Source organism: Lutra lutra, chromosome 4, assembly GCF_902655055.1.
Source record: "Lutra lutra chromosome 4, mLutLut1.2, whole genome shotgun sequence".
NCBI lineage: Eukaryota > Metazoa > Chordata > Mammalia > Carnivora > Mustelidae > Lutra > Lutra lutra.
Window position 1 is genome coordinate 118,681,281 of NC_062281.1, and position 23,839 is coordinate 118,705,119.

At 35.0% G+C, this 23,839-nt stretch overlaps 1 protein-coding gene across 2 annotated transcripts in view; it reads right to left on the reverse strand.

Annotated features, from left to right (window-relative positions):
* RPAP2 (RNA polymerase II associated protein 2) overlaps nt 1-23,839 on the reverse strand; it is an 83,079-nt gene that overhangs the window by 42,472 nt on the left and 16,768 nt on the right. For both annotated transcript variants that reach the window (XM_047725067.1, XM_047725066.1), the window contains 4 exons: nt 16,051-16,086; nt 13,083-14,019; nt 8,220-8,302; nt 5,280-5,360 (listed from right to left, as the gene is read on the reverse strand). In XM_047725067.1, coding sequence (XP_047581023.1) covers nt 5,280-5,360; nt 8,220-8,302; nt 13,083-14,019; nt 16,051-16,086 — 1,137 coding nt within the window. The remainder of the gene's footprint in view (nt 1-5,279; nt 5,361-8,219; nt 8,303-13,082; nt 14,020-16,050; nt 16,087-23,839) is intronic.

A 23,839-nucleotide genomic window follows, 5' to 3' on the forward strand; every position in this document is an offset into this window, starting at 1 on the left:
ATAGGCATCTCAAAACTTAGTATGGCCAAAACTGAGTTCCTCATCTTCTGCCAAAACCAGGTCCTCCTGCAGATAGGTCCACCTCAGTAAATGGCTATGTAATCCTTCCAGAATCCAGCTGCTTAGGCCAAAAATCTTGTGGTTAACTTTGGCTCCCTTGACGTCCTGTGTCCAACCAGTCATCAAATCCTGATGGTACTATCTTCAAAAGAGAATTTGATTACTTATTACCTCCACTGCTTTCACCTTGTTCCACTTCATTTCTTGCCTAGATTACCAAGGCAGCATCCTAAATGGTTCTCCTGCCTCTGCCCATCTATTGTAATTCTTTAGTCAGCAGAGTGATGTTATTAAAAATGTATGTCAGATCATATCATTCCTCTGTTCAGAATCAACCAATTGCTCTCCATCTCACCTGGAGTAAAAGTGAATGAATGATCACAGCTATAAGGCCTATATAATCTATACCACACGCGCCCCCCACTTCTCTGACCAGGTTTCTGTGTACCTTTGCCTCTGCTCACTTCTCCAGCCTCCTTATCACCCTTAATATTTTATGAATACACCAGGCCTGCTGTACCTAATATATTTTCACAGAGAGCAAGATGGCTTGCTCCCTTACCAATTTTTAGCTCTTTTTTTAGCTCTTTCTATAAATGGCATCTTCTCCATAAGGTCTTCCCTGACCAACCTATCTGTCACAGACAAAAAATCACAACTACCTCTCCCTACTCAGTACCAATCCTGTTCCATGCTTCTGGGAGAAAAGGAAGAGAATGGAATGAGAAAGGGGAAAGGGCACATCATCTCATAATGATAGTACATGTACTGTTCTTAAATATTTACATATTCATTCTATTAGAGTAGTTTCATGAGAGAAGGAATTTTGTCTGTTTTGTTCACTACTTTGTCTGGAGCAACTAAAACAGAATCTAGCGCATGACCAAAAAAGGTCAAAGGATAAGCATGTAAAACATGGCAAAAACAATTAAAAATATATTCCTTTACTTTTTCTTTCTTTCTTTTTTTAAAGAAATTCCTTCCTGCTATACTTGAATCTCCCAAAGTTAAGCCAAATTTAAGATTTCATGAGTTCATTTACTCATCTACCAAAAAATGTATCAAGTACCTGCTCTATATCACTGTTTCAGGCACTGAGGAAAACACAAGATCTTTTTGTGTCAAAATACAATTTCAGGGCACCTGGATGGTTCAGTTGTTAAGCGGCTGCCTTCAGCTCAGGTCATGATCCCAGGGTCCTGGGACGGAGGCCCACATCAGGCTTCCTGCTTGGCGGGAGGCCTGCTTCTCCCTCTCCTGCTCCCCCTGCTTGTGTTCCCTCTCTCTCTGTGTCTCTCTCTGGCAAATAAATAGATAAAATCTTTAAAAAAAATTTTTAATTAAAATCAGATTCAGAAAAATATCTTAACCAACACTGATGACAGTAAATCTTTACCAAGCAAATTCTGATGGAACCACTATGGCAGGTAAATCAAAGTAACATTGTGGATAAATGACTGTGATGTAATTCAGTGGAAAGGACAGCTCTATTCACAGGGGAAAGATTCTTCAAAGAGCTGAAAAAGCTACTTCATGTGTAAGTTCTAAGAGGCTCTCAACTCTGGCTGCACATTAGAATCACCTAGGGGGCTTTTAAAGAAAACTGATGTCTGGGCCCAACCCTTAATCAAATGAAACTCAATCTCTAGGGGTGGAGCCAGGCATCTGTAGTTGTTAAAAGCTCCCCAGGTAATTCTGATGCACAACTGGTTTGAGAATCACTGTTTTACAAGTTCCTATTATTGATTATCATTTCAAAGGGAAGGATACTGTTATTTATGTCAACTCTTTTCCACTGCCAGTATTGATTGAAAAGATCTCTCAACTTTAGTCTCTGTTATCAATATGGCACTTTTTTTTAGAGACTTCATGAAGAAGTCCTAGCCCACAAATAGTCACATACCTTCTGAAGTTGTTCCTACTAGAATCTGAAGACCCCATGAGTTATCTTACCAGAGATACTCTATATACTCTAAATAACTGACATTTTCCTAAAAAGTGGCAAAGCCAATTTAAGCAATTTTTATTAAAGCTATAGATTCTGACCTGCAAGTACTAAAAAGTAAAGTTTTAAAAAACAATATCAAGGTTTCTTATATTTGTGTGTGATTAATGATCTTGTAGTTGCATCATTTCCATGCTATCTAATAAGAGTAACCACGTCAGTAATCAGAACAATCATGTCATTCAGATATACTGTTATTACCTGGACATTCACTTTCAAACCTAAACATTCTAGATGAAGTAAAAATGTCCTTATATGTTTTTGTCAGTCAGAAAAATAAAATGCTGCAGTAATCAATGATGCTTGTGAAAACCATTCATTTTATGTATAAAATAATTAGTAAAGATTTTTGATTAGTAAGCAAAATAGATCAACAGTTAATACAAATAGCAAATACATTAAATAGATTACTTTCTTGAGAATGCTGTATCTGGAAAAAATGCTTATATAAATTCAAATATTGTTAGGACAGAATAATAAGAGATAAGATTTTATACTAATTTGATCTTTGCAGAACTCTACTACATACCAGCATTCACAACATTAAAGAAAATAACTATGGTTAAAAAGGAACAACAGGCCCCTAAATGGAGTCCCTTATGCTAAGACCAAGACTTAACACCTGGACCTAACTGTAGTTTTAGCCTCTCCCAGGAGTGGAGTTTTAAACCCTTTAGTCTGGAATTTTCTGATCACCACTAAGGAGGTAATCTGCATGATAAGACCCTCTGCCTTTCCCTCTAAGGGAAGGTGACCTTTGCGTGAAACAATCCTTTATTTTTTTTTCCTAATAACTTCCTTGTCCTGTCCCATTTCTGCCTACAAATGCCTTCTATTTTGTACAACCCCTCTGAACATCCTTCCATTTGTTAGATGAAATTCTGCTTATTTCATTAATCACTCAATAAAGTCAATTCACTCTTTAAAAATTGACTTGATTGAATTTTTGTTAACAGCTTTAAGGGCTACATTTTAATTTTATTTAATTACTACCATTTAAGTTATAAATATTCAAGAAAATGGCCTATTGGGGAATTCTTAGAATCTTGCGATGATGAATTTAACACATCACTTCAAAATATCCTGAGCTGCAAAAGTACTAAATTATGTAAATAGACATGTAATAATCTTAATACAATCTTTAATCAAAATAATAAAAATGTTGGGGTGCCTGGGTGGCTCAGTGGGTTAAGCTTTGGCTCAGGTCATGGTCTCAGGGTCCTGGGATGGAGCCCTGCATCAGGCTCTCTGCTCAGCAGGGAGCCTGCCCCCCCTCCCTGCCTATTTGTTTTCTCTCTCTGTGTGTGTCAAATAAATAAATACTTAAAAAATAATAGAAATGTTAAGACAAAACTGTTAAGAGTAAACTGAGGCACCCTTAACACATCCTGTTGAGTCAAACTTCACAATAAAAGACTCTACAAGAATGTCTTAAAACAACTCCTAAAGTCTTGAGTCTATAAAGGCTAAATATTTAAATATAAAGTGGTACAAATGATCCTCTCAGAAGATTAAGATAAGGTTTTTTGAGATTTGCCCAAACTATGAGTCCTAGATCCTTCTAGTATATATCTTATTGAAAAACAGTTTCCTGAATCACTTCATGGCATACAAAAATGTTAGTGATGTTTTTAAAGGTGTTGGTTGAAAGTGAATGGCTATTTGGTTTTACTGATATATAGTACAGTGACTGTAAGAGAAATCTAACTGTTAACAATATCAAGAAATAATTTCTGTAGTGTAATTTTAAACTTTTAAAATTTATTACTACTGTTGATAACAATAAACCCTAATGATTATTTATTGGATGGAATGATTCTTCTAATTTAGAAGTTTGTTCAACGTTGGTGCTATCTAGTTTCAGCCATAGGCAAGTAATGATTTTAATATTTGGTCACTGGCATTTGGCCAAAATGTATATTTGGTGCACCTCTACTGATAGGGTGTTTAGAGGCCTATCCTTATGCTTCTTGGTACAGAACACAGCCTTAGCCTGGGTATTTTCACCTTGATGGTTTTAGAAAAATCCCAACTGCTCTGTTTCTTCCTTTCTTTATACTTCTTATCACTTCAAATCCGTTCCACACAATTCAATATTAAACTACCCACTGTTTTTGTACTGTTCACTGTGCTCAACTTATTTTCTAACAGGAGAGTTCTTCCTTGAAGGTGGGCATAGTGCTTCTGCATTGCCTATAGTGTGTAGCAGCACAGTGCTGGTCATTTGATCTCTATCTACTAATTCACTAAGATTCAATATGTTGCTGGCTCAACCACCTTTGTGTCTGAGACACCATTTTTCTTAATTTTAGGCTACTCTATAAATAAACAATCCCAAACTAACTATATCAAGGTTTGAGCAAAGAAGATCCTGCATTTAATAAAAGATAATGTTTAGTGGAGAAGAAAACAGAATACTATTCTTAGATCTAAGACACTGAATGTAAGTCACTTTTTTCACGTTTTTTGTTAGAAAGCCCTCTTGCTCAACTATAGACCCCAACAGTTAAAATCAGAACTAGACAAGACTTAACATAGGCTTAACAAAACTCATGTCTTAATTAAAACCCAATGTGCTTATTTCTTATTGTACTTTCTTGAGGCATTGATGAAGGTGTTTTGCAATGCTCCAGAACACCCAAACTGCTGGACCAGAAAAGCCATGATAGCAAATGCCTAGGAATAAACCTAGGATAGGAATTCCTAGAAGATTATATCCCACATGTGTGCTTCCCTGCCCATGATTATGGGCTGACCACATACTGATCCTGACCCATGATCATATGCTCCCTGCTGCTTTCTTGCATGGACCTTCCTAAATCTCTCCTTATAAAACTCTAGGAGTCCATCTTGTGCGTGGAGAGACTGGTTGTTAAGACCTGCCATCTCCCTTGGCTGCTGGCACCCAAAATAAATCTTTCCCTTTGTCTTTTCCAAACTCTTGTCTCTCTAGTTATTGGCTTCTCTTGGGACAAGTATATCCAAGTTTGTTCAACAAAAGTGTGGGCAAACCCAGCCAGGAGCTATGCTTTTGATTAGTCCAGCCCCCTCAGGATTTCCTAGGATGGAGCAGTTGGCCCTGGGTTTACTCATTCATTTCCTGAGTTGGGGGCTATGATACATTATTAGGGAACACAGTCTTTCTATGGATTCTGCAAGGCAATCACAAGAAGTCAAAATAACTGAGAAGGAAAATTTTGGTATTAACACCAACCTGAAAGTTCGGATGAGATTTTTAAGTTGTGCAGAAATATCTCCTAATGTGATATGAAGAGGCCCCAAAAGTCCAGGGACTCTGAAAAGAAAAAATTATTCTTTTAAAATATAATTTATTTATATAGACATATTCTTTTGAGTCTTGCCTAAGTCTGGATTTTCTGTAAGTAATAATGGCACTTAGGTAGAAGCAATTAAGCTAGCTTCTGACTGATGAGAACTCATAAAAATACATTTCATAATAATCCCGTACTCCACTATGTAGTTTACGGTACAGTGTGAGGCACTGAAAAATATTATCCTGGCTGCTACCTATATTCTTATACTGTTTTTCTTACCTTTACTTTCAAATAATTAGATTAAATGGAAAGAACACAAGGCCAGAGGAACTGGACCCCCTAAACTGTCCAATTTAGGAGTATGGCCTATTTCTCCTTATGAAATCCTTACAGTGGGAGTAGAAACTGATATATTTCTAGAGAGCAATTTGCCAATACATTTTAACATTGTAAATATGGATATTCTTTGACCCAATAGTTTTACTATGAAAAAATTTACCCTAAAGAAATAATCAGATAAACATAAAAAAGATGCTTATTGCAAAAAATATTTTTAGTAGTGAAAAATCAAAACAAATTATGATATAAACATATAGTGGAATATAATAAAACCTTTAAAATGATAACATGAATCTATACTTTTTAGCACGGACAGATATTCATGGTGTGTTAAGTGAAAAATGCATATGTAGTATTGTCCCATTTCTATAAAGACTTATATATAATGACACTATACATGAGAGACAGTATATTTCAAACATTCCTCCCAGGTTTTAGTATATTTCATTCCTCCCAGGGTTTATACTATAACAGAGAGAACCAAAGGAAATGAATACACACACACACATACATATATGTATATTATGTATGTATGCATCAGGGTTAAATATCAAAATATTAATAGTAGTTACTATTCAGTGGGATTACAGATGATCTTTACTTTCTTCTTTAAACCATTTTGTACTGCCTAAATATTCTGCAATAAGCATGCATTACTTCTTTTTAAACTTATTATGAAATTATAAAGTTTCAGATATATTTCAAAACGGACAAAATAGCAATAACCACATAAATCTATTCCCAGATTCAACTTCCTAATATTTTGCTAAACTTACTTCATTTTTTTTCCTTCCTTCTTTACTTTTTTTTGCCAAGTAAATCCCTGACGTCAAGTCATTTGGCCCCTAAATATTTATCTATCTCTAAATACAAGGGCATTTTCTTACATAATTGCAATAAAATTATCATACCTAAACAAATTAACAATTTCTTAATATCTAGTACACAATACATATTTCATTTTCTTCAATTATCTAAAAAAAAGGCCATTTACAACTGTTTTGTTCCAATCAGAAACCAAAAAAGTCTTACTTTTATTATTATTATTTTTAAAAAGTCTTACTTTTATAATTAGAAAAAACTGAAATGCTTTCATTAATAACCAAAAAAATCCTCTATGTCAATAATTATTTTGTTCTTAGTGTTTTTTTGTGTGTTTCCACAAGTTATTCTACCTCTTCTCAAATTTAGTTCTTGAGCTATTATCAATAATTCCGTCTTCTGGCATGGCAACTTCTGGCATCTTCTATTGCAGCCAAAGCCCAGAAGAAACTGAATTCTTTCAACAGCATAACTATGGAGTGTTAAATTTAAAACTGGGTACTTTCCTTAGCTAAAAAGTCTCGAAAACTATTTTCAGATAAATCTCTATCTACCGAGTACATACAAGTATCAATAATCCAACCTAACTTTCAAAACCTGTGTAACCACAATCAAGGATTGATATCTTCTTGTCCTATGAATCAGACATATAGTGACTTTTACTGTTTTCCAACCTAAGGTCAAACACAAACAAATGTCTAAGTATGAGGACCATATAAAAGACAAAACTAATAACAAACTTAGATTATCTGGGAGGAGCCTAACATAAGAGAAACTCGATAAATATTAAACAGTTACTTAAAATGTAAAACTTGGAGGAGTAGGCTACTCAAAATATGAAGGCTTCCAGAAGATATGTTCTTCTTACCATTGAACTGCTACAAAATTAAGACTACTCCATAAGCACAGCCTTTTTTTTTTTTTTTTAAGATTTTAAAGTAATCTCTACACTCAATAGGGGGCTCGAACTCACAACCCTGAGTGAGATCAAGAGTTGCACGCTCCACCCACAGAGCCAGCCAGGTGCCCCTAATCCATATACAGAACTTAAACAATGACTGAAAACACCTTTCCATTTTTTCTGCTAAAGAAAGAAAATAGAGATTAAAAAGTTCAAGACGGCCCTCACATCTCTGGAAAAAAGATTTCAAACTTCTTTTGAAAGACAAACCAAGATTACAATTTTTAAATGTCATTTATGACTGGGCTAATTACAAGAAAAATAATTTCCACCACAGGAAGTTTAAAACTAAAGTGCAAAGTTGACTTGAACAAAAACTCTTAAGTTGCTGAGTGTGAAATGGTTCTATAAATATGTATGCAGAGTGAGTTAACAGACCGTTAAAACTTCATAAAGTTTCATTCACATGTGAAACTGATGTGACACATATACCACAAATCAGTATTTAAATGGTTTAACTTTGATATTTTTTTCCCTGACTTCACTGGATTATGAAGTGGAAGTGACACAGTTTAGTTTTCTACTCCCATAATCTCAACCTTCCTCTTCATTATGTGCCTGTGTATCTTCTACACAAGACAAAACTTCAATATTTCCTTGGCAGGATATCTTAAAAAATCTCAACTTCTCAAGTAACTTTCCAAATTATTTTTCAAACTGTTCAAAATTCAAGGATAAAAATTAATATAAATTATGAACCCACAAATACCAAGTTAATTTTAAATATTGTAAAGTGGAATAACAATTACATACTTACACTTTACTCAACTTTTCAAGTACGATGCGTTTTCTAATCTGGTTCTGAGAACTTGAATCTATCAGTGGAAAGGTGGGATCATGCTAAAATCACATTTTTAAACAAAACAAAGCAAAATCATAAATTTACATTCTTCTTTGATAAGAACTATAAACATTAAAGCACAAAAATTCATACCTGAGGTATGGCAAAATAAAAACTAGAATTGAGAATTATTAGAAGATTTAAATTTGAGCATTGGCTCAGTCATTGGGCTGATGTGAACTTGAGTCATATGCCTGCTTTTGAGAATTTTTTCTTACCTATATCAAGGGATACTAATACCTTCTTTATTAAACGAGAAAATGTATACAAAAGAACTCTGTAAACTACTAAATGCTATACAAATGTTGGAGATCAAAGCTTTTAAAATTAGCAAATACAAAAAAATAAATAAAATTAGCAAATACTAGGGGCGCCTGGGTGGCTCAGTGGGTTAAGGCCTCTGCCTTCGGCTCAGGTCATGATCCCAGCATCCTGGGATCGAGCCCCGCGTCGGGCTCTCCGCTCAGCGGGGAGCCTGCTTCTCCCCTCTCTCTCTCTGCCTGCCTCTCTGCCTACTTGTGATCTCTAATAAATAAATAAAATCTAAAAAAAAAAATTAGCAAATACTATATATATACACACACACACACCATATACACATACATATATTATGGGGAATTCCACTTCTAGAAATGGCAGACAAAATAATTCTAACCATTCCTCCTGCTGAGAACTGAAAAAACACTGGGAAAATACCCACATTTGATTGAAAACATCAGAGACTAACAAAGCAGTAAAGAATTATCGCCAGAGATTCTAGAGAAGGTAATTCCAGAGAGGGCAGTGACTAATTCCAGAAGAAGCAATTCAGATACTAAGAACCTGAGCATTGTTTTTCTAATAAGCATTAAAGCCTGGGGAAATGCCAAGAAGGAAAAGGTACTAGCAACCCTTCGCTCCAAGCTCAACTTAGAAGGACCAAACTCTAGCACTAAGAATGAATAGGAAACTGGCTCTTTCAGGGACTGAAGTACAGCTTCAAATCATCTTAATCCCTCATTGAATGAAGTGATTTAGAACTGCTACAAATCATGAGCCTAAAGCAAACAGAAATCTGTTTTAGAGGAAGATAACATCAGTTTGGTCTCAAGTTATCTGTAATTTTTAATATACAATGTTTGCCATAAATAATAAGAAAATAAGACAATATGGTCAAAATCTCAAACATTATCCCATAGAAAACAGCCCCCAGGGAATCCAGAAAATGATGTTATCAACTTTATTTAAAATACCTACGTTGAGGGGCACCTGGGTGGCTCAGTCATTAAGCATCTGCCTTCGGTTCAGGTCAGTGAAAAACTCCAACTGAATACAGACTATAAGTCATCTTACAGGATTTAAAATATAGACAGAATAAAGACAGACAACAAGAACACCTAAGCACAGAGAAGGTAAACAGAATTACAGTTTCTAAGGTACTAACTATCTAGGAAGCAAAAAAATTAACTTATATTGGACTTTTATAATAATTCAATAAATTCAGATTTTAATCTTTAGAGTAACCACTTCTGATTAGTAAAGTATAAAAAGCAAGCTAATAGACGGTAAACAACGAAATAGTACTATTTAATTCAACAAAAGCAGGAAAGGAGAGAAAGAGGAACATAGAACAGATGAGACAAGCAGAAAGCAATGAGTGAGATGGCACAAACCCAAATATATCAATTATGACACTGAATGTAAACAGACTAAATTCTCCACATAAAAACAATTACCAGCCTAAGTAAAAAAAGGCAGTCCTGAAAATACTAATAAAAGAATGCTAATGCTAGCAAAACAGACTGTAAGGAAAAAAAAAAAAAACTTACCAATGTATAGAAAGGTCACTCATAATACAGAGGTTCAATTTACTAGGAAGACATAACAATCTTTTTTTTAATACCATATAACATGGTCTCAAAATATTAAAAGTAAAATTTACTAAATCGAAAGTAGAAATAATCCATAATTATGATGAAAGATTATTTTTTTTTAGATTTTACTTATTTGACAGACAGAGATCACAAGTAGGCAGAGGCAGAGAGAGGAAGGGAAGCAGGCTCCCTGCTGAGCAGAGAGCCAATGGGGGTGCAGGGGCTTGAGCCCATGTGGGGCTTGATCCCAGGACCCTGGGATCATGACCTGAACTGAAGGCAGAGGCTTTAACCCACTGAGCCACCCAGGCGTCCCAATGGTGAAAGATTTTTGACCTACCTCTCCCACTTCTTTTAGTAACTAACAGAATGAGCAACACTTCTCCCCACCTTCCCCCAGTCAATAGTATTTCTCAAACTTTAATATCCACACATTTCCCCAAAGGAAAATAATGAAATCTGACCCATACTGCTCATCATAAAAATCAATTCTAGGATAAAAGGAAAAACAATCTAGAAGATGAAGTAACCTGGGCTAAACAAAGATTTCTAAAGAAGTCACTAAAGGGAACAATTAATAAATTGGACCCAAGATATCATTAATGAGAGTGAAAAGGCAAGTCTCAGAGTAGAAGATGATATTTGCAAAACACATTAACTAAAAATGGGTTTGAATTCTGAATAAAGAATTTCTTCAAAATCGGTAAGAAAAAATACTTAGATATTCCAACAGATAAATGGGAAAAAGACTTGAAAAGACACAAAAGTGACATTCCAAACGGTCAAAAAGCAAATAAAACCATGCTCAACTCATTAATCATTAGAGAAATATATTATAATACAAAAACAGCACCACTGAAATGGTGAGAATTAACAATGTCAAGTACCAATCAAGAATGTGGATCATGGGAATTCTCATACAGCTGTAGTAGACTAAAAACTGGCAAAACTATTTTGGAAAACTGGCATCATCCAGTATAGCTGCATATACACATACACTGTGACCCAAAAGTTCAAGTCCTAAATACACACCCAACAGAAATACACATACCTTAGAAGAGAGACATAGATAAGAAAGTTCATAACACTACAGCCCTAAACTGGAAAAGCCTAAATGCTCATTAACATGAATAAATTGTGGCCTATTTCTATGAGATACTATGCAGCAATAAAAGAATGAACTGTAGCCACATGGAACAACACAAAAAATGACTCATGAACTAACATTGCATGAAATAAACAGGAAACCAAAGAACATATACTATGTGAATTTACTACAGTTCAAAACTGGCAAAGTGAATCCCTGTTTTACTCATTTTGGAAAGAGGTAATAATTAGGAGAAGACATAGTGGGGCTTTTGTTTTACTCAAATTTCTTGGCCTGAGTAATGATTATAAGGCTGTGTTCCTTTGTGATAATTAATAAATGGCAAACTTACTATTTGCATTATACTTCAATGAAAAAGTTTTAAAATATTATGCAACAGAGGAACAGTCAATTTTCTTAAGTAATTTTTTCTGTTTAAGGCTTATAGCACAAAAATGATAAAACAAATGATACATTAATGTAGCTTTATGCAGCTGAGTGACAGAGATAAAGGTTTCTCCAAGCTTACTATAAAACTTAAAAATATTGTATAATGATACAATTGAAGTGATTTAAAATAATAGTACTGCGTTAGGGAGCATTCTGTAGAAGTAAAAAATTTCTAAATTTTTACTGTACTTCTACTCTCTTTCTAAATCTCCAAATGTGTTCTTAAATTTAGAGCATTTACTCAGAAATCTTTAATAACAAAAGTTGTCAGAAAAACAAGGTTACTGCCCACTCCTCTTCATGCCAAATAACTTCATTTCTTAAGCTATACATGAACATAAAAATGGGTAAGAGAAATACTCAGAGAATCCCTCCCCCTTAATCTCAGCAACATACATTTAATCTCTACAGATAATTATTATTTACTGAGTACTAACTGTATATCAGGCATTGTGATAAATGCTTTACCTACATTATTTTTAAATTCTTAACAACTGAAAAAGGAAAGCTATTTATATATAGTCCCATTTACAGATGAACACTCAAACTTAAGAGGCCAATTTTTCATACAGCTAGTAAATGAGAGAGCAGATATGAAAATCTAGGTCTGATGTGTTCCTTCCATTTTCTCTTATGTTTATTATTTCCCAATACATCTCCTTTACTATATTATTTTCATTGATATTATTTTGAATGGGCATGCTGGTCAAATACTCTACAGATAAATATTTTACCATTCAACTAGTAAGTCTACTCCACTGTGTACAGACCCATTGGAAATGAAATACAAAAATACATGCTCCATGTAGAGATTTGAAAGAATATAAGAATACAAAGAATATCTGTTGGTAGGGGGGAAAAAGGCCTCTCTAGAGAGTTTACATATTATACAAAGAACTAGGTTTTAAAGAAAGCTTTATCCCACAATTCTAGGCTACTCCTATATTAGAGAAAAATACTACACATTTATGAAATTTCCTGGGTGCAAATGTCAACTTATTTGGAAAATTGTAATGCCAATACTGGAGATGGCATTTAAAAAAAAAAAAAGATTATATTTATTTATGAGAGAGAGAGAAAGAGCACACAAATGGTGGGGGTGGGGAGGCAGAAGAAGAGAGAGAATCTCAAGCAGATTCTCCACCAAGCAGGGAGTTGGATGTGGGACTTGATCCCAAGACCCTGAAATCACAACCTGAGCCAAGGGCATACACTTAAGGGACTGAGCCACCCAGGTGCCTCTGGAGATGGCACTTTAAACCAACTGATAAACTAAACAAACCTGAAAATTTAACAATTATTTCTTTAATGTTACTGTTTCAAGATTTGTTATGGTGAGTGTCCCATATGCTAGCAGCACAGAAAACTTAAATCATCGTTAAGACATACCTCTTCAGAGTCTTGTGATTTGGTGGTTTCTTCACTCAAAACATATCGTCCTCTATAAAACTCCCTTATCCTCAGATTTAATGTTTCCGTTTCTTTCTTCAAGTTCTCATAACTTGGCAGTGGTTTAATGGCTGTATCTGAGGCCCTAAAAGGTAAAGACTCATCCAAGCTGTTCTGAGATTCCTGCAAGGCAGGAGAATGTTTATCTGAGTCAGAGCATATGTCATCTTCATCAAATTCTTCTTCTTTAGCCAGAAGGGATGAAGAGAGTTTCAGACACAAAGAAGCATAATTTTGGCCATACAAAAACCTCAAAGTTTCTTCTGTCTTCCATTCAGTCAAAGTCTCTTTCAGGACTTTAAGTAAGTTTGCCTTTGCAACTTCGGGACACATCTGCACCGGCCTAGAGGGTGACCTAGAAACTTGGTTTGATTTGGCAAATTTTCTCTTAAAATGCTCAGCACTTTTCTTACTTATGCCTACTAGAGTTATTTTTGAACTACTGTATTTATTTTCAGAATTTTCTGTAGCTTCTAATTTTTCTTGCAAAGGACTATTTGAAGAAATCTGAGTACTTACTTGCTGTAAAGGAAGTTCACAAGCAGCAGCTTTCCCATGACTATCTAATCTGCAATTGCCTAGCTGCTCAGTGACAGCTATTACTGTCTCTTCTTTGTCTTCACATTTGGAGTTAGCTTTCTGACCAGCTTTCTTTTTCATTATGCTTTTTTTGGGCAGCTGTGAACTTATACCTGTTGCATTTGGTCTGTTTCCTGGTAGAATGGTGGAAACAAAGTCTTGCTCATTATCACTGCTACTATCACTATGAGAGCTAGAAGCACTAGATTCATAATGCATCTCAAAATGGCCAGGATTGTCAATATCTGATGTTTTAATGGCCTTAGTGCATAACTGTACTTCCTTTCCAGAATGGCCACTGTAGAAGGGAAAAAAAACATTAACTATAATGGAAAAGCAAAATGTGCCACAGCATTTATATTTTGTAACTTTCAAGATAAATATTTGTACTCCCTAGGCAAAGCCGTATTTATAGGCATATATATATATACACATACATATATACACATTTCCAAAGACTACTATAAATCTATTATTTCTCTATACCTTATTTGATATAATTCCACCATCTTCTTTCCATCTTTTTCTCCATTACTTAAAAAGTGTTAAAAGTACAGCAAAAAGAAAAAAGCTTTGATAATTCCATTCTAATGAATTATGTTGATTTTTGCCTGTTATATTTCTGTGAATATTTAATATATCCTTTTCTAAGATTTTATTTATTTATTTGACAGAGATCACAAGTAGGCAGAGAGGCAGGTGGGGGGTGGGGGGAAGTAGGCTCCCTGTTGAGCAGAGAGCCCAATGTGGGGCTCAATCCCAGGACCCTGGGATCATGACCTGAGCTGAAGGCAGAGGCTTTAACCCACTGAGCCACCCAGGCACCCCTCATATATCCTTTTGAAAAAAAGGTTTTCTTTTAAAAACTTCACTCTCGCTTTGTCAGAAAAATGTATTACAGAAACTCTGCTTAGATTTTGAAAGATAACAGGCTAAAAAGACATATTTAAACATTTTCCAATTCTGGTTGATAGTTATACAATTTCATAGATAGAACAAAAACACTAGAAAGTCATAGCAGAAAATATAAAGTCAGCAAATTAACATTTACTGATGAAAGATATATTTGAAAACTCAGTTACAACAGAAGGCTAACAATAAAAAATAGTTTTCCCTTTGATTATGTTCCTTCAATTTTCAAATAGGCTTAAAAAAGATTAAGAATTGTGAAAGAATGAAGGAAAAGAGAAGCTGTATCTATACAAACTTGAGATATGCAATGATAGATAAGCAGGTACTTTCAAGGAAATGCACATATCAAAACTTTAAAAGATTAGGATTCTGGGTGAAGCGGGGGCACTGGGTGGTAAAAGAGTATATGGGGAAAAAAAGAGTATATAGGAACTTTCTACTTTTCAGGCAATTTTTCTGTAAACCTAAAATTGCTCCCTAAAGGTGCTATTAATTTTTTTAAATGATTAAAGAATAAGATGAAATAAAATAATGCAATAGTAAGAAAAAAAAAGTAGTGTGTCAGGTAAAAGTATAAAAAAAAAAAGAAAAAGAAAAACAGAGTTGAAAGTAAGGATGTGGATGGGAATAAAGAAAAAATGACAAGTCTATTCAGTATTAGATATCACTTTTTTAGTTAGAAGCTAGCCTATATATGGCCATGGGATTATCTCCTGCATCTGAAGTATAATTTCAAAAAAATTAGAACACTTTGACTTTCAGGTTTCATACTTTCTCTTAGAAATTTAAGGTAATTATATTTTTCTATATTACTTTAAAGCCATAATTAAAAATATTTATCAATAACTATCTCTCACATGTGCTCAATTCCATGTGCTAAGGTAGCAACTAATAACCAGGAAAATTTATCCTGATAAAAGTTAAAAAAAAAAAAAAGTCTTTTAATAGATGGTTATAGTTGGGCAAACACCACCTCAAAGAGAGTTTAGAAAATATCACAACTTGGAATTTCTATTAGTGCTTTAGACACTCTTCCAAATAACAAATGATATATTAAGTTTCAAAATCCTATAAAATAAGGTTATAAAAACCTTTCAACAAATGTAATTGGTATAATCTACTTGACAAAGAAGCACAGTATCTCAGATGGAAGCTCTGTTTGTGTCATATTTCAACAGGTTCAATTAGACTGCCTTGGTAGGAACAGCTGTACAATAAATCACACAGATCAAACACAGGATCTTATTATCACAAAAGAAAAAGCTGTACAAGGCAAATATTTCTTTGTGTAGGCTAAAATGGGCACTTACATAATGTATCAACACAGGAAGTCTAAGGGCTCATATCACCTGGTTTATTCTTAATGTTTCTATTAACATGAATATATAGAAGGTAAGCAATACTGATTCAACCATACCTTTGTCCTTCCTGTAGCAGCTGAAAATCAGGATGCCTGTGACAAAACACAGCAATAGAAAATTGAAAGCAACTGATACGTCAAACATTTGAGTGTTATAACTACATTGGATAGAAAATATATCTAAAAGGAAATGGTTCATTTTAAGTATTTTTAAGAAAAATTTGAAGGACGAAGTATTATGGAACTCATCTGTAAGAAAGCTGGATTAATCTCTTTCTTTTCCAAAATTTATTCATATCTTAGGAGTAAGTTCAATTTCCATGAGCCCAGTAAAATTTTCCCTGAATAACCTGACTAAAGTAACTCACTTCCTTCTGTAAATTCCAGAGTATTATCCACTCAGTTAATACCTATTAATCAGGTATTCCTCTATGACTTAACACTAGAACTCTTATCTACATGTCTTAATTTTCATATGTTTTAGTGTGGTTTCTTAACTAAACTACAAGCTCCTTGAGGGCAGAGATTATGTACTGTAATGCTCTTCTATTTCCTCTTTATAGTCAATTTTTATTCTCATTTCTGAGAAAGCAGTTGTATTACAGTACGGATATGAACTATGTATATAATGTGATTTACTTTAATTCTAGGAACAATTTTGCTATGCAATACCAGAAATCATATTTGGCTGGATATCATGGATATTTAAAAAGGGGAAGAAAGGGGTGCCTGGGTGGCTCAGTGGGTTAAGCCGCTGCCTTCGGCTCAGGTCATGATCTCAGGGTCCTGGGATCGAGTCCCGCATCGGTCTCCCTGCTCAGCAGGGAGCCTGCTTCCCTCTCTCTCTCTCTCTGCCTGCCTCTCCATCTACTTGTGATCTCTCTCTGTCAAATAAATAAATAAAATCTAAAAAAATAAAAATAAAAATAAAAAGGGGAAGAAAAAGTTCTTAGAAAGCCAACATAAAAAGGAACAAATATAATAGTAAATCTAAGAAGACAGAAAACTCTGTAAAACACTTCTGAAGTGACTCAGAAAAAGTGCCTTCTAAAAATTACAAAACAGATTAAATAAAAGTAAATACACAAAGAAGAAAAAAAAAAGGAGTGATATTCCATGTTCATCAACAGAAAGACTCAATATTGTCAAGATGCCAGTTCTTCTCAACTTGATCTACAGATACAGTGCAATCCCAATCAAAATCCCAGCAAGTTATTTTGGGGGTCTCACCAAATTGAGTCTAAAGATTTAGGGGAGGCAAAAGACCTTAAATAGCTAACAGTATTGAAGGGGAAGAGCAAAGTTGGAAGACTCACATTACCTGACTTCAAGACATACTTTAAAGTTACAGTAATCAAGATAGTGTGGTAGTGGAGGACTAACAAAGAAAAGACTAATAGATCACTAATAGATCAATAGAATAAGTGGAATAGAACAGACAACCCAGAAAGAAACCCACATGATTACAGTCAATTATCCTTGACAAAGAAGCGAAAGCAATACAAAGGAGAAGACCATCCATCTTTTCAACAAATGGTATTAGAAAAAGTGGGCATATACAAAAAAAGTGAATCAAGACAAAGACCAGACACCCTTCTGACACAAAAAGTAACTCAAAACGGATCACAGACCTAAATATAAAACACAAACTATAAAACTTCTACAAGATAGCCTGAGAAAATGTAGATGACTTCTTACATAGGACACCAAAAACACAATCCATGAAAGAAAAAATTGATAAGCTAGGTTTCATTTAATCAAAAATTTCTGCTTTGTGAAAGATATTGTTGAGAGAATAAAAAGAAAACCATAGATTAGGAGAAAATATTTGCAAAAGACTATTATCCAAAATATGAAATAACTGTTAAAACTCAAGAATAAGAAAACAACTCAATAAAAATGAGTCAAAGATTTTAACAGCTCACCAAAGAAGATACAAGGATGGCAAATAAGCATATGAAAAAATGCCGTACATCATACAGCATCACCAAAATACAAATTAAAACAATAATGAGATACCACTACACATTTATTAGAATAGCTAAAATCCAGAACACTGACAACATCACATGGTGGTGAGCACTTGGAGCAGGAGAATTCTCATTCATTGACAGTGGGAATGCAAAATGGTACAGTCACTGTAAAATACAATTTGGTGATTTCTTTCAAAACTAAACATACTCTAACCATACAATCTAGACTCTTGCTCCTCAGTATTTATCTGAAGGAGGTAAAAACTTATGTCTACACAAAAGCCTGCACATGGATGTTTACTGCAGCTCTATTCATATCTGCCAAAACGCAGAAGCAACCAAGATGTCCTTCAGTAGGTAAATGGTTAAATAAACTGTAGTAAATTTAGAGAAGAGAATACTATTAAGCACTAATAAGAAATGAGCCATCATCAAGCTAGGAAAAGACATGGAAGAACTTAAATCCATATTAATAAGTGAACTAAGCCAGCCTGAAAAGGCTACATACTATATAATTCCAACTATATCACATTCTGTGAAAGATAAAACTTTGAGATAGTAAAAAGATCAGGAGTTATGAGGGGGGTGGGAGATGAATAAGTGGAGCACACAGGATTTCTAGGACTATAAAACTACTCTGTATGATACTGTAATGCTGGATACAAGTTATTATATATTTGCCCAGCCACAGAATATACAAAGCTTTGGGTGAACCCTAATGTAAACCATGGGCTTTGGGTGACAATGATGTGTCACTATAGGCCCATTATTGGAAACAAATGTACAATTTTGGTGGGGGATGCTGGTAATGGGGGAGGTTACACAAATGGGGTAGGGGGGTATATGTACTTTCCTCTCCATTTTGCTATGAAGCTACAATTGCTCTAAAGAATAAAGTCTATTAATAGAAGAAAAAGTAAATGTAAAAAACTAGGTGTACATGAAAGAGAAGATAAGGCATTGAGTATTAATCCCATTTAAAGGACAAAATAGGGTTGCAATTTTAAAAAGTCAAATTAAATGGACAGATGGAACCAGAGGTCATCTGAACCTTGAAAGGCTGCCAGTCAAAAAATGTCAGAGTTGCAAGTATTTTTCTATATAATTAAATATAACAACATCAACCATATAATATTATCTAGATAATCCAGTCTTCTTTGGTCAGCCTTAAGCACCAGAGGCACTGAAGGGAATGGGCTCTCTCACCAATCTTCTCCTTATGTTATGGGAGGCACTACTAGATCAAGGCATTCTTTTTTTTTTTTAAAGATTTTATTTATTTATTTATTTGAGAGAGAGACAGTGAGAGAGAGCATGAGCGAGGAGAAGGTCAGAGAGAGAAGCAGACTCCCCGCGGAGCCGGGAGCCCGATGCGGGACTCGATCCCGGGACTCCAGGATCATGACCTGAGCCGAAGGCAGTCGTCCAACCAACTGAGCCACCCAGGCGTCCCAGATCAAGGCATTCTTTCCTACTAAATTCCTTCTCAGTACCTCACATCAGAAGGCATAAGGGATGAAATCAGTATTTGCCATCCCTGCTCTAGAGAATTCCCCTGCAGTTCAGGAATTCCCCAAGACCAACAATGAAAAGTTTAGAAGGAAGGGCAAAACAAGGTAATGGGCAGTGAGCTGCCTGAGAGTAAAAATGTAATCTATTTTTGTTTCTTCCTTAGTCCCTCAGCCAATTGAGGCTAACCTTTCCCAATCATCCAAATTATCCTGTTTACCCTACTTCTTCCCACTCACTAAAAGTCTAGTCATAGAAGCTATCTCAGTTTGGTCTTCCTCAAAGCAAAGGACACTACTTGGATGGTGACTAGCCTTGACTGCTCCAAGCATTATTTATAACTCCCATTAAGAGCATTTTGGCCAAAATAATATGCCAACTTTCACAAGAGAGAGTTTTATTGCCTGTTGACTACATCCTCCCACTTCCACTTGTAGTTCTCTCATTTTTCCTATCCCACATCCCCACCCAAGTCTTCTGGGCTAAAATTGTCAAGGTTCAGTACCTTGCAGCTGTCTGGCATTTGGTCCTACACTGGGATCTGAGTATCACTATAGGGAAGAAAGTATGTGTAGCCAGTGATTCTCAACTGGAATTCTTATACTCAATAGCTAACCTGCAAAAGCAGAGTATATTCCATCATTCCTTCAAATATAAAATTCTGAACTATTATATGTATGAATTATGCTGGGCATACTAAGTAATATAAAGAATAAATTCCTATTCTTAAGGATGTTACAATTTAGTAGGAGGAAAATGGCTGTTCTAAGAGCTTTACAAAGTTAATCCTCATAAGAATGAGTAGTTACTACTATTATCCTCACATTACAGATAAAAAGACTTGAGTACTAAAAGAATCAGCAAAATTAGTACAAAATTAGTACAAAATCACATAGTGGTAATAGTAAAGCCATGAATCAAACCAAGAGAGCAGGGCTCTTAACTACATTTTGCATCATGTAATTCAAGAGACTATGTGACAAGTATGATGAAATACACATGAGCTGCTACAAGAAATTAAAGAATAAATAATTTCTTGTTGAGCAAAGGAAAAAAGCCTTGGATTCAGTTGGGTCTATAAAGATTTGATACAGTTTGTATTATAAAAGCTAATCTGTGGATCTGATGTTTTACTTCATAAACCTCTCTTTTTTTCTTCTTTCTTTTTAGGGTGTTCTCATACTTAAATCTAACTTTACAAAACGCAAACCCTAAAAAAAAAAAAACAAAAAACGCAAACCCTTCCTTCGATCATGCAGCCCCCCTCCATTTTTCATTTTAAGCTTTAAGGTCTGCACTGGTTTTCAATCCCACATCTCCTATTCAGTCATCAACCCTCTGCCTCCTGGAATCTGTAAGCATTACTCTACTGATAAGGCTCTTGCTAAGATCACCAATTACCATAGAAATGCTAAATCTAATGGATATTTTTCAGGATCCCTCCTACCATCCTTTTTAAAGTAGAAGAAAAATAATCAGTATGAAAGGAGAGTTTGAAAGAGGAAGAAAACAGGAATAAATCATGAAGCAAGCCTCGGTGAGAAAAGAATCAGTAAAAGAGAAAAAGTACTGTATTAGCAATGAGGCAGAGAAATGAGAGAGCATAAGAAGATAATAGTGCTGAAGGAGATTCTGCCAAATGCACTCAATCCTTTCAGTTAAGCAGTAGGTAAAATTATCTACTGTGAGTTGGGGATTGGGTTCAAAGTTTAAGAAGAGAAGTTCTGAATGTATCGGATAGCCAATAAGAAACAAACAAAACAACCATGGGAGCACACAAGTGAGACTACATAGAATAAACTGGAACCGGGCCAGAGGAATGAAGAGACAGCAGGCATTGGTACTGGACAGATCTGGGTTTAACTTCCGAATCTGTATATATGAGCCAAGTGTTCCTGAGTGAGTCACTAAATCTCTGTAAGCCTCAGTTCCATCACCCATGAAATGGGTAACAATATTTCCCAGGGATCTTCTAAAGACTGAATTAAATGAGACAGCTTATCTAAAGCACTAAAGTGCTAAAGGAGACAGCTTATTTAAGCATGTGAGAACTTTATCCAATAAAGCACAGAAAAAAAGAATGAGTGAAGCTTGGGAAAGTAGGCATGGTAGAAGGTTAAGGGAGAAAGAATCTGGGATTGTTTGAAAGGACAATACTGTAACTGCTGACCTCAGTGCCCAAGAAAGCTAATTTAATGAGGGTCTGGCCAACCTGAAACAGAGCTAAGGTAGAGACAGGAGGTCAAAATGAGGTCACAAAGCACAATCATGAGTGATAGCTGTAGATGAGATAGAGGCTGTGGTGAGAAACGGGAAGCTCTTATTTCAAGATCTTGGAGGCAGAACAGCCCATATAAGAATAGGTCTAATGGTTGAATGAAGGGGTAATCAAAATGTAAACATTCTAAATCATGAATATAATTTAAGATAGTTTTATGAGAAATATCCAGCTATACAACGACATGTTTTGAGGAAAAACACTAAGAATTAAGAGAAAATCTCTAAAGGCAAGGGGAAAATGAGAATATACTAAGTGCCTACCATAAGGTAGATAGGGTTCTTTGTGGTATAATACACATTACATAAAATTTGCCATTTAAACCAGTTAGTTACAGTTCAGTGGCATTAAGTACATACATACTATTGTACAACTATCACCACCCTCCATCTCCAGGGCTTTTTCATCTTCCCATATTTTCTGCGAACTGGTTTTTACATTACTTCATTAATCCCCACATAACTTATGACTTTATTTTAAAAATGAGGAATCTGAAGCTTTGAGAGGTTAACTAATTAACTAGTAAACCTAGGATTCGAATTTGGGTTTTTCAAAGTCCACGCTCTTTCTACAACATGCTACCCCTAATTGAACTCAGAAAAAAGACTCAAAGTTGTGAGGGTACACCTTTGCTTAACCTCTCTCATAGGAACTCAATATACTTCACAAGCTACTATTTTCCTCTCCTTTGTTTCATTTTTTCTGACTTCAGGTAAAGGGAACTATATGGAACATAGTTTCTAGATACTCGATGAGTAGACTTAATCATCTCCCTGATTCCCAGTCTATAAAATGGAGAATGATACATGACCCTAAAGTAAATTAGACTTGAGTTTAATGAGGTATTAAAAGAAAGGTTCAGTGTAAAACTTCAATTTGTTTTGCTACAGAGCTTTAGAAAGAATGAGGCACCATGTTGCTTTCTTTTTTATCCCTAGATGAATGAAATTCAAAAGCTTTTTCTTAAAAGTGTCATGTCTCTTTTTACTCTATGTACCTTTCATTCCCTTCAAAGTTTATGTTGCCCCAGAGATAATTCTCAATCTAACTCACATAAGCTGAACTTAAAAAACAAAAATAATCTTGTTAAAGAGTACGTTCAAACTGGTTCTTCATACTTTGTATTATTTTCACTGAAGTATAAATTAGGTGATTAACTGTAACTAGCAAAAAGAAATCTAAAATTAGAAATTACTTGTGCCAAAAAACCTGTGAATGTATGCATATAGATGTATATGTTCATGCCGGTCAGAATATGTTTATTAAACATGAACCAACAGAAGTAGCAGGCTACAATTGCCCTCTGTGGTGGAAATTTTCCAAATATAATCTGAGACATGTTAAAACCTCTTTCAGAAAGTTTTTATTCTGTATACCAAGCAACAGAAGTGGCTGTTCAGGAAGAGGTTATAGAAGTTGTTCTGCAGAGGTTTTTGGCTTCCGCACCTCTGAGATTATACTGTTTATTGCCAAGAAGCATGTGTGAAAATCCCCTACTCTGGGCCACATGATGGCGCTTTTAGCTCTGTCAGCATTAACCATTCACCCTCACTTTATCTTTTAAACCATAATTTGATTCTCAATGTTTGTCCTTTCTTCTTAGTTTTAACTTCTGATTTTTTAGGTTACAAAGAAACTTCTAAAACCTGTCAGAGCCTACAGTCAAACAAAACAGGATTTCTAAGTGTAACTATATGACTAAATGAGCATGCTGTCTCAGAGGAACACAAGTGTATGTGGTCTGTTTCTGGCCACCAAGTGGGTGAAAAATTTCTAACTCACAACATGAGAAGTATCATACTGCGTCATGACCCAGCCCATCTAGGTCAATGTTCTGTCTCTGACACGGCATCAGGAGACATTTTGTGAGAAGCACTGCTATTCTCCATGACATTAAAGCTATACTCCAGATATTTTTTCATACCTTAATAATAAAAGTGAGAAAGTAGAAAATCTCTAAGGCCCCTTCTGACTCCAAAGCCTCAAGAGAAGTATGAAGCTAAAATTCATGAATTTGTCTAAATCTTTCTTAAATCTTTCTATACATATCTACCAATGAGGTAGTGAGCTTTCTATAATATAAAAT